We start from the raw sequence: 12,601 nt of genomic DNA, 5'->3' as shown, positions 1-12,601 counted from the left end.
GTAATACCATCTCCTGATTTTTGTTGTTGTTGTTGTTTAGTGGTTTTGGATTGTTTCTTTTCTCTCCTCTTCTTCTAAATTAAATATGTGGTCTCACGGCTTAGCATTGGCTAGCCAATAATGTTTTTGTTTAGTTCAGACTCTCTTCAGATTTGTGGCAGTCTTCCTGCCTAAGCCTCTCAAATGCTGGGATTTTTCACCAGGAGCCACTGTGACTGCAAATTTTTCTTGGGTGCATGGAGTCCTGGCCAGATATGTGGCCTTTCTTCCCAAGCATCTGTAAAGCCTACATGGTCCTCCTGCATCCTGTTCATCCTCACGTGTCTTTCCTCCCAAGTGGTTTTGTTCCTTTGTTGTTTGCCTTGGTTGTGGTTGTTATTTACTGCCTCTGTTATGGCCAAGGACACTGACTAGTCTTCTGTCCTAATCCTGGGTATAAGATTTAGTGCTGGGTGTGCAGATCAAGCCCAGGACAGGTGTCTGTCCATAGACAGGGTCCATCATAGTTCTTTGTGAATGAACTTCATTCCTTTCTCAGTTTCAGGAAATGTGAGCTGTTATGAATAGTTCACATTCTTACCACATTGTAGCTGTTTGTTTGGAGTAAGTGCTTCTTATTAGAAACTAAGCTTCTTTCCAAAATGATTTGAGTTTGTTGGGCCATTTTGAATAGTGTTTGTAAAGCTTTTATAGGGAAGTGGAAGGGTAGGTTATCACTAATATGTTTTTGTTGGTATCAGTGTTTATTTCAGTGTTTTGAAAGAAATGCACTCTACTACAACCATGTAGAAAAATCAAGGTTTTAGTTTGAGAAACCATAAATTATGAATGAATGTGAAGATCATGATTGACCTAATATGTGTCCTGATTATTTATTGAGGAGGGGGATCGATCATTTTGCATTATGGACAGGCACTGTGCTTAAATTCTTTGCTTATTGATTTCTCACTACACAAACTAGTGATTTGCTCCTGTGGTTCAAGGAGGGTTTTTATTTTGTTTTGACTTTTGTTGTTTTGTTTTTTGAATCGCAGAGAAAAAGCCGTTTGTTCAACACCGTTCAGACAGTATAACTAGATTGCAGAGCCTTGAGCCTGATTCTGTCCGACTTCTGCACTCTCCATCTTCAACATTAACTAAAGGATCTTGAAGGTCCCAAGGTTGAGTCTGTCCCACTCTTTGAGGGGGAAAATAAAAGATGGTCTTGCCCTTTAGAATGTTTGAAAATATAAATCACACAGCCTATAAATCAATGATTTTTTATCGGACATTTTTAGTATCTCAAGATTCACATAGATAAATAACAATTCTATTAGAATAATTTTCAGATTTTATGATGTATTTATTTTTATTCAGGGGAAATAGACGACAATTATTCTTACAGTCCATATGTTTTCTGAAAGTCTACTTTTATTTTGTTCTCAGAATAAAATACATGCTCGCTAAAATGGCGTGCGTTTGTTAAATTATTACAGGACTAAGAAGAAAAATGTCCATGTGACACATGGAGCACGGCAGCTCCAGGTCATCTGTCTCTGCAGACCCCTCCTAGGAGCTGCAGTTGCCAACATTCCAGCCTTGACCTTGAGTTTATCCATGACAGTCCTGTCTCCACTGCAGAGAACAATAGGGATCCATCCATAGCAGACACTCCTTAGGGACGTCTCATGTGTGCAAAGCACTTCGGGTTGTTAGCACACAATCCTCTGTGAATCCCATTGCCTCCGTGACACAAGTGAGCAAGGGTGCATTTTATCCAGTGATACGTCGTCCGTGGTTCGTAATGAAGACAAGGTTCTAACTGGGCAGAGTGGCACCAGAGAAGACTCTCAACTTGCAGACTTGAATGATTACATTTTTGTCTTTTGATATTCGCTGCACATAGGGATTGGCAGCCGATTCTTCGTGGTTTAATTTGCTGGCCATTCATTTTTATTTTATTCTTTCTGCCTCCCAATTTTGTTTGTTTTCATTTCTGCATTAGTGAAGGTTAGAGAGAAAACAATATTCTAAATAAATATTTCTGTAGCTAGTTATTAGGTCGCTCAGTGTTGCTGTGACAGAGCCCAAGGCTCTGACATTTGACCTTCCTAATGCCGTGACCCTTTTATGCAGTTCCTCAAGTTGAGGTGACCTCCAGCCATAAAATTATTTTCATTTATACCTCATATTTGTAATTTTGCTGCTGTTATGAATCATAATATAAATAGCTGATATGCAGGATATCTGATATGTGACAGGGACATTCCACCACCAAAGAGGGCCCAGCCCACAGGTTGAGAATTTATGGCCTGAGGAAATCAGAGAAATGCCTTCGGCCCTTTAAATAATGATGTCAGTGATGTGCAGTCATGTCAGCCAATGAGAATCAAACCATCATCTCATGTGGTAAACAGAAGGAACCATCTTTCAATTCTCCTGCAGAGGCTTTTCTTAATTTCGGCTCAGTCAGTAATTCTTGTCCTGTGTCTCTCTTGTATTTACAGTTCAGGACATTTTGCTGTAAGTTTAAGGGTCATGCATAGTTTCTCATTGGATTTGAAACAGTGATTCCCTGACCATTGCTTTAGTCCTGCGACACATTTGCAGGTGTGGTAAATCCTGAGGAGGGTGCATTAGAACACACACCCAGCTGACAATTCAGTAGACAACCCTTGGTTTTCCTCAGCCCCTGAACCTCAGTCCTTGTCTTCCGTGCTTGCTTATTACTCATTATTTTTCTTTAAGTCTGCTTTTCTTAAGATGCAAATGTCCTTTTCCTCTCGGCTCTTGTAGTCCTAAAACGTTAGTTCCTGCATTCTCCTGTTATTCTACTCAGAGGACTCCATTAGTGCGTGTGATACATACTTTCTGAAAATGTTACTTAGAAGTGTCCCAGCAGGCCAGTTTTCTCCTTATGTGCTAACAACGTTTCTAAATGACACTTGAATCTGTAATACCTGGAATCTGTTAACACAGGAGTGTTGTAGAGTCTGGGTTCTTGCCACTGTGGTGGATTGTTAGCACAAAAGCAAAACACAAAACCTGGTGATTGAATCTGGCCCATCTGAATGCACTGGGGTGTCAGTGCAGCTCACGTTTCAGAGAAGCCTTCAAACGTTCAGGAAACAGGAAAGTATGGGAGTGGTGCCTGAAAGCATCTGAATTCCCAGTGGCCTTACCTTCTGCTCTGCTGTTGTGTCTTACTCGAGCCTTTCCTGTGAGCTGTTGGTCTCTGATGGAGAAAACCGTGTCAGTGTGCGTTAGCCTCCCTGTAATCACCAGTACTGGCTGCCATTCTGTGCCCCTGCTTAAGTGACACGTTTCCTGTTTTCCGTACATGTTAGTAAGTTAAAGAGTTAAGATCACTGTCAGCCACCTTCAGTGCACTGGGCCTGTGACAAATCAAAACATCATAGTAGTGGCAGCATGTGACAGAACAGGAGCAAAGAGAAGCAGAGGGAGAGAGATGTGAGGTAAGGCCCCAGAGACCTCCTCTCCACAATCTGGAGCACTGCTGCTTTTCAGCATTTCTCAAGTTGGATCAACTGTTAATGACTCAGTGGATTAATCCATTGATTTGGTTGGCCCCTTTTTCATCTAAACGCCCCCAAAATCCTGTCAAGTCACCTTCCCCTTCTGAAACCTGCACTAGCGACCAAGCATTCACCCAACAGCCAGGTCCACCCCATGAGTACACTTTGCCCATGAAACTAGAAATACAAAGAATTACAACCTTAGAGGTGTGGTTCTTAATAGGTTAACATTCTCATTTTTCAATACTTTTTAAATCAAGAATTTACCCTTAAACTGATTCTTTTCTCTTTTTAATTGGAAATACTTCAGCAATAACTTAACACTTTCGATTATCTAAAATGTACACAATGCTATATGTACTACAACAAACAGCCTTTATTAGATACTTCAATATTTTTTTATTCAGTACTTTTTTTATGTACATTAACAGAAAGTCACTCTGGGACCAGGTAGGGCAATTTAATTTAATTTATTTTGTTTAGCATGAGAACAACTCTCCATTGCTAAAGGAACTGTTTATTGATCCTGCCTAACTTTTTTTTTTATCAATTCATTGAGTTGGATGTTATTTTTATTCCCATTTTACAGATTTGAAAACAGTTGCGTACATGCTCCATGGCCAACAATATCCAGTTGTAGATTTAATATGTTGGGCTTACATGAAATATTTAGTCTGAGCGAAAAGATCCTAGCGGGAGTGTTTGACAACCGTCCCCAACACCATGCTTTGCTCTCTGTATAAATGCATAACAAGAGCCACCAGAGTTGTAACATTTCTATTCTCAGCAAAGGGTAATTTACATTCATGGAAAACGCAAATTTCTTAAAATACAGTTAGGTCCTAAAATATTCTTTGAGGCTTAGAAATGGTTTTGGAAATATGTTTTCATTGCTCACATTTAAATTGCTTCGATTCAAGGAATTTGAGGTGCATTCATCTCAGCTAAAAGGTCTACAGTGAAACATATGTAAGGACACATGTAACAGTTCTCCATACTTTTAAGTTGGTAAATAACGAATATTGTGTAGTAAATATGCCTGTTGGTGATGGCGGGGCTTGGTATCGTTTTATAGGCTAAATTATAGGGAGTTGATTGCTCCTACGCAACGTATAATTATTAAATCTTACAGGTACGTATTCAAACAAAGTAAGAATTAAGAATGCCAGACTTGAATATATTTATGCTTATGTGATTTCTATTAATGTACATGAAATAAACTCATTATCACACTGATCAGTTATTAGATGTTCAGTGGCTACATACTATTTAGAATTAAAATTGTCAGTCATGGCAGTGTTTAATGAGGGGCACACAGGAGTCATTTTAGAGTACAAAAAGGCTAGTCTACTGTGTAACTCCTTACATAGTGCCAAGGAGGAGTGTTTTTCTTTATCTTCTTTGAATACGATTCCCTCTCCGTGAAGCAGAAAAGCCTATTTTTTTCTTCGTTCTTTGAGAATTTTTATGAATGTACACAGTGTACTTCCTATATACCAACCCCATACTCCATATGCATTTTCTCCCAGAGAGACCCCTGCACCCTATTCTCACCTTCATGTTCTCTTTCCATAGCTGACTTAGACCATTCAGCGCTGTCGACATGTGCATGCTTTTAGGGTCATTCACTAGAGGATGGAGTCTAGCAGAGGCCACTTCTCTGAACAACACTGCTCACCCCTGCTGTCTTAGCTGTCAAAGCACCCCAGCTAGAGTTGGGACATCATGACACTCTTCTCCATCTGTGCTAGAACTGTGACTGGCTTTATCTTGTGCAGGTCATGTGCAAGCTTATATAGTGGCTGTGAGTTCATGAGTGTAGTGGCTTTGTCATGTCCAGAAAATACGTTCTTGGCAATCCTCCTCAACCCCTGGCTCTTAGAATCTTTCTACCCTCAGAAGGATAAGAGTCAGAGGGAGGGATTCAGGGGCACCAAGAATACAAGGCCCTCTAAATCAGCATGATCAGAGTTCTCATGAACTCACAGAAGGAGACTGAAGGAGCATGCACAGGACCTGCACCAGGTCCCCTGCATACAAAGTATGCTTGCCAGTTTAGTGTTTTTTTTCTGGGATTCCTGAGTTTGAGAATGAGTGGACGTCTAATTCTTTGCTTTCTCCTGGGCTCCTTCCCTTCTGTTTGCCTTGGTCAACCCTGATTTGGTTTTATTCTGTTAGTTTACATTTAATTAGTCCTTATATGTCTATTTGTTTTCTAATGAGAGACATAAAGGGTGTGGGTTGGGATGGGAGGGGAGGGGGAAACTGGGAGGAGTTGAGGGAGGGGAAACCATAGTCAGGATATATTATGTAAGTGGGAAATCTATTTTTTTAATTAATAAAAGGAATAAGTCTTTTTGTGCTTTTCTAGAATATCTCCTGAGCTATGTGGGAGTGAGGTCTAGATGTCCCACTTAGGGACAGACATGCCACAGTTCCTCGTTCTCTGCATTCTGATCAGCTATGGGGGAGACACCTAATTTTAATTATTTATGTAATTCCAGAAATTTCTTTTAGGACCATCTTGCATTGACAATTCGAATTAACAAATATAATGTAGATAAACAAGAAAAGCGTATTATTGTACAAAACACGTATGTAGATTTAGAAACATTGATCACAAAGTTAGATGTGTTTTGCTTCTCACACACTGAGTAGTTTTGACAGTGTACAAGCTCTACCTTAGTGGGGTTTAATATGGTCATAAATTGATTGAGACCACTTAACCGTCTAGTTGCTACATTAAAAAAGGGGAAATATGTTTTTGTCAGAATGTAATTATAGTTTTACTTGTACTTTTTCATAATAATAGAAGATTGTTTGGGTGGTTGTTTTCAGAAAACATATTTCCTAGCTTCCTTAATTCTCCTCCTCCAGTTGTTGGGGTGCTAGGATGTTTCCAGAAACCAGCTTTACACACTTGAGGATGGGAAGTCGGTTCCTTTTAGTCAAAATGTTTACAAATAGAAACATGTCCATAAAGTAATTGTGTCATAACTGCAGCATAAAAATGCAGGTTTCCCGTTTGGAAAAACCTGGACAGTTGGCGAATAGAAGGGACTCGGAGCTTTTTAAGTGAGGGCCCGGGGAATGAATGCAGAAGAAAGCGTGAAAAACATTTCACTGTGTGAATTACCAAAGTTCATGCTAAACAGAATCAGAGACGAGCTTTAGTTTTTCAGAGCGTCAGTGATGAGGTGTATATATAGCCGTGGTCATCAACTACGATACTTTCCATAATTTCTTCTTGTAAGTTTTTAATGAAATCTTAAATACAGTATACTGAAGTGTTTTATTTCTGTTTAAAGCAGCAGCATAATACTGAAAATTACTTTCTGTTACTTTTTTAATTGAAAATAATTTTTCATATTTTTCATATATCCTGAGCATGGTCTCGGTCTCTCTCTCTCTCTCTCTCTCTCTCTCTCTCTCTCTCTCTCCTCTCTCTCTCTCTCTCTCTCTCTCTCTCTCTCTCTCTCTCTCTCTCTCTCTGTGTGTGTGTGTGTGTGTGTGTGTGTGTGTCTATGTATGTGCTTGCTGTGTGCCTGCTCCATTCATATCTGTACACACATTTAAGTGAGTGAATCTGATTATTAAATGTTCAGATAAAACTGATGAGTACTCCAATCACTAAATAAGCCATACCATGTTATTCATCTTGGGAATTAGTGTATTGTAGTTATTAGGTGGATAGTGGGCTCTTTGACTGGAGTATTAGTCAAAAGAAGGCACCTTCCATGTTGCCATTCAGTGGGTCAAGTGGTACACAGGTAAGTCCTGTCAGTCTGTCGTGATTCCAAACTCCTTCTCCCTGAGTTTTCATTCACGTGCAACTTCACTTTTGTTATATTGAGACATGGATATAATGCTGTCGTAGTTAATGTGCAGTCATGGCTGCTCCCGCTACATCATCTCACAGCATTCTGGTCGACTCCCAAGAAAGTGATCAGAGGAAAAAGCCTCATGTCTTTGGGGAAAATTTGAGGCATAACTACAGTTACCCATAAGAGATCTAAGATTTTAGAATATAGCAAACAGTGAAGTAAAAGGAAAACAAGTCAAAATTGAGCAGTCTGCTCTATTTTTATCCAGAAACATACATAGCACTGACTATAGACGTTGTAGAACTCCCCCCCCATCTCTTCCCACAGTTTCACCAATTCTGAAACAGAATCAGTTTACACTGTGAGGACCAGCAGAAGTATATAGACTCTACCCGCAAATCATCCTTCTTCTTAGACTCTCTTCAGGGACTCCGCCAAAGCACTGTGATAACTCAGGCTTTCTATCCATAAAGCCACACGCCTGGGCCTTCTCTGAACATAAAGGAGGTCCAGAATGGAGCCACACTTTCCCAGTGGCTACGCAACGGACCAAGCCACCCACTAGAAGCATCGAACACAGGAGCAGTGACACTAACAGATGCCTTTTGTCTGCTGTGCAGAGGCACAGTGGGTTGCATTGTGTTAAGGCTTCATCAGCTACCTAATGCAATGAGACTGGGGAGATAAGATAAATCAAGGGGATGACACTATATTAGATTTGAAAGATGAGAGCTCCTCCAAAGTAATTGGAGAGTGTATATTTCAGTGCCGTTGACCTCACGAGGTTATTGAAGTCAAGAGTCTGTGCAACAAATGCAGCAAAACCAATCTTTCAAGAGCTCGGTAGTGAGTCAAGTCATGCTTATTTCTCACAAATAAGTTTCCTAGGGAAAGGTGAGATTCGCCCATTATATCTTTTCCTTAAGCGTAGTTTTTGTGCGTGTCTTCATCACATCCACAACTTGGGGATATATTTTTAAAATGAATACATCTCACATGCATTGTATTTTGGAGCGATGTATTTTACTGCCGAATATTGTTTTCATCAGCTGCTAAGTTGTTCTGAATGGAAATACCTACAGCTTACCGGCATGGTTCATTTGTTATTATAGCTGGGACTCTACCAGGTGACTACTGCTACTTCTCTGTAAGAATTTGGTTATTAATATGTAATATGATAAGGATTTTCTTTCTTCAAACTCTAAGCCTCCCTACTTCCCATTCATTGTGTAGAGTAACTTTACATCTGTGAATTGAAATGGAAAAATAGACTGTAACTGACTCGTGTTCTTTTGCAGCCCACAGTGTGTGAGCGAGAGCTGTGTGTATTTGCTTTTCAAACCCTGGGAGTGATGAATGAAGCTGCCGATGAGATAGCTACCGGAGCTCAGGTATCCATGCTAACTGGGCCTGATTTTGATTTGAAAAATTTGTTCTGGTCCACTGCTGTCTTCTCCTTCCTATTCTTCAGGGAAGAATTCTGATAGTTTCTTCTTGAAAACAATCTGACACTTAACTATTTTCCTTTAGATCTGTGTTTTGTCATTTTTTTGCAGTGGCCTGGGGGGGAAAAATGTAAACAACCTTCTTTTAAAAGTATTTGTCTTCCATGCCGAATGGTGGGGGAAACCTTGCTTATATTTTATGTAGTTTTGTTTGTTTGCTTGTTTGTTTGTTTTGATACAGTTTTACTTCCATGAAGTAGAAGCCTATTATATCTGTCTGTCTGTCTCCCTGTCTGTCTATCCCTCCATCCAACCAACCAACCATCCATCCATCCATCCATCCAACCAACCAATCATCCATCCATCCATCCATCCATCCATCCATCCATCCAACCAACCATCCATCCATCCATCCATCCATCCATCCATCCATCCATCCATCCATCCATCCATTGCCTACTCAAAATGTCCTGGAACTTGCTGTGTGTGTGTGTGTGTGTGTGTGTGTTTGTGTGTGTGTGTGTGTGTGTGTGTGTGTGTGTACAGACATGGGAAGCCTCCAACTCATAGAGCTCTAACTGTCTCTGCCTCCCAAGTGCTGGGTTGAAGGTAGGAACCACCAAGCCCAACTTTTTGCTGTTGCTGTTGTTTAGTGCAGGGTTACATTAGGCCGTTTCATTGAGACAGGGTTCCGGTATGTGCCCTGGACTGGCCTTGAACTGAACTTGTAACCTCGCTGCCTTGGTGTCCCGAGGGCTGGGATTATAGTCACGTACCATCATGTTCCACTTCCTGTGCATTTTTAAAATGCTAGTTTTAAATCTTTTTGGATGTAACTTTCCCTATTTATGTCCACACTGAATTACAGCTGTTCAGTTGAGTTCCTTCTGTGCAGGCAATAGAATTTTTTTCTTCATTCAGTTTCCACAAACAGGACACTCTTGTAGGATCTGAAGAAGGGAGGCAGCTTGCTGTAGATAGTACCGGTCTTTGTATAACAGAGACAAGGTGATTTCCAGTACTCTGCTTTTCCTAGTATGTAGCAAACTTGTAATGGCTGTGTGGATATTCCATCTTGGATTAATCTCCTCCCCTGTCATGCCATGTCTCTAAGAAAGCCCCAGAACTTCCTTATGCATCATTATCTAACTCCTACTTCACTGTCATCCCATTCAACAACACCAGATGTTCCAATGAAGCATGCGCCCCTTGTATACCTAGTCTCTACTACACTGTATCCAGCTCCTTAGCACAGACCTGTCTTGTTCTTACCATCGAATCTAGAACAATGCTATCACACACGGTGTGCTCAGACAGAGACATACTCATGAACAATCAGGGGCAACACGCACTCGTTATTTTAAATCAGCGGTCCACTGTTGACCAAATTTGGTATAAAGTCATGAACTACTGACGTGGGAAGTGGGTCCCAAGGCTTCCAGATTACAGTGGACTGCCATGAGCAGGATGGATAGCACCAAAACATGACAGAGCCTGTCAGTGACTCATCTCTTCTGTTTTCTAAGGTGGTAGACCTCCTCGTGTCCATGTGTAGATCTGCGCTGGAATCTCCTAGAAAAGTTGTCATTTTTGAGCCATATCCTTCTGTGGTAGATCCTAATGACCCTCAGATGTTAGCCTTCAACCCCAGGGTAAGTGACCCCCCCAAGCCCACCATGCATAAAGATCCTGAGAACCACGATGGAGACTTGAGTCTCATGGCAGTCATCCCTGGGAAGTCTGTCTTGTCAGTTGTCTCCATGGTAACTTTAAGTTTATAGTGTATTCTTTGGGATTCCATAATCTGACTAGAATAAAAGGAACATGAGCCAAGGGCTACTGCCCCCTTTCTTCTTTATCACCTCAACCTCTTATTTCCCCGGTTGTTTCTCACTGTCTCCCTAGAAAGTAACAGCAGTTAAGTCCCTATTGTTAAAGTGGTTTCTTAAGAGCACCATTTCACAAACACTTAAAGCAGAATTTTTCTGAAATAACAGAATTTCAAATTGATTGCGAGCCAAAATTGCTTCAGTTTATATTACTGTTCATCTTGCAATCATTTTGGAGAAATGAATATGCAATATACCCTCATAAGCTCTTCCCCTTCTTGTTTACTTTCTGCATAGAAATGAGGGATCTTCTGAGCACACACTGTCACCTTAGTCGTCGGTTGACAGTGTTCCAGTCTAAAATTAAAGCGGCTGGGAGATTTGAAGTATATCTTCTTCCAGAAGGGTTCTAAGCTTACTTTATTGCTTATTGCTTTGGTTTGGTGAAAAGCCAGAATCAAGAGTCCAAAACCTTTTTGTGTTTCAAGAGTTTATCCCAGGGAGGTGAACATCATTTTGTGCCCTAACATAAAGAAAAACACTTGAGTTTTCTTCCCTTTGATTCTCCATATTACCCCTCTGTTCCTGTACCATCTTTTTACACTCTTTTATGTCCTGTCATTGTTTGCACATTTGCTTTGATAGAAAATGCATGTACAGAAATAATATATTTCTCTAGTGATAAGTAACTTGCAAAGGCCTGTAAGTGAGTGATGCATTCTGTCTCCTTTGACACACAGAAGAAGAACTATGATCGAGTAATGAAAGCTCTGGACAGCATAACTTCCATCAGAGAAATGACACAGGTAAGAATGTGGTAGAACTCACGTATGGTGTGAGTAAAATGCTACTTTAAAAATGTCCTCCGAATAACCCCATTATGCAATGTTCAGTTTTTTCCTTCTATACAAAGCATAACTAAAATCATAAAAGTGTACTAGGATGGTTTGCCTGTGTCTTAGTGAGGTAACACTGATTTTAAAGAATAAATGCATAATTGTAATCTTAATATTTTGTTCTTAAATGTAAGTTCCTTAAGCACTTGAAGTTGGCATGATCTTTAAAAACAAAGTTTAAATCTAAGAAATATTACCTTCAATACTAACTGATGCTAATAATTTTAGACTTCGAGTGTTAAAAAAGACAGAGAGTTGGGTCAATAGGGACTGGCGTTGCATATGTACAGCTGCATCTAGTTACAAGTATTTTTGTTTTGCGCTGGGTTCCTTTGTTTTGTTTTTGTGTGTGTGTGTGTGTGTGTGTGTGTGTGTGTGAGAGAGAGAGAGAGAGAGAGAGAGAGAGAGAGAGAGAGACTGTCTCTCTGTTGTGTGTGTGTGTGTTTTTGAGTTAACATCTCAACTAACTCAAGCCAGCTTTCAGTTTGCTACATAGCTCAAGATACCTCAAACTTCTAATCTTCCTTTATCTATCTCAGTGATGGGATTACTAACACACACCACCACAATAGCTCTAGAAATACTCTCATCTCCTTCTCTCCTCTCTTTCTCATGTGTGTGTATGTGTTTGTGTGTGTGTGGGTTCATGTGATCCTAGATTTAGATTCATTTAGAATTATTCTTTAAGATACAAATTCCAGGGCTGGAGAAATGGCTTAGGGGCTAAGGATTGTGGCTGCTTGTTCCCAGAACCCTGTAGTTCAACATCCAGTGTCTCTGACTCTCTCCCCTAATCATATTTGTAGACCAAATATCAATGTATATAAAAAATATAAAATAAAAATAAAAAAGATTCTAAAAGTCCATCAAATATGGTGGGTATAACACAGACCCTACCTATAACCACTTTGGAAATGGCAGCCCCCTTGGGAATGTGACATTATGTTTCTTGTCCTTTAGGGAGGCTGTGGAAAACTGTGTTGAGCAGGATCTAGGTTTGCATGCAAATTATACATCCATGTGCTGTAGCCTAGCTCTTGGAAAAGCACATTGAAGGACTGAGGACTGTAGAAGGAAGAGGAGTCTTCTGCC

General features: G+C 40.2%; 1 protein-coding gene across 9 annotated transcripts in view; it reads left to right on the top strand.

Moving 5' to 3' along the window:
* Parp8 (poly (ADP-ribose) polymerase family, member 8) overlaps nucleotides 1-12,601 on the top strand; it is a 172,395-nt gene that overhangs the window by 134,718 nt on the left and 25,076 nt on the right. For all 9 annotated transcript variants that reach the window (NM_001427069.1, XM_087618213.1, XM_087618246.1 and 6 more), the window contains 3 exon segments: nucleotides 8,638-8,730; nucleotides 10,311-10,436; nucleotides 11,354-11,419. In NM_001427069.1, coding sequence (NP_001413998.1) covers nucleotides 8,638-8,730; nucleotides 10,311-10,436; nucleotides 11,354-11,419 — 285 coding nt within the window.

This window comes from Rattus norvegicus, chromosome 2 (genome assembly GCF_021556685.1).
Source record: "Rattus norvegicus strain SHRSP/BbbUtx chromosome 2, alternate assembly SHRSP_T2T, whole genome shotgun sequence".
NCBI classification, from domain to species: domain Eukaryota; kingdom Metazoa; phylum Chordata; class Mammalia; order Rodentia; family Muridae; genus Rattus; species Rattus norvegicus.
The sequence above is the reverse complement of the archived record's forward strand: the minus strand, read 5'-3'. Positions and strand labels throughout refer to the sequence as shown.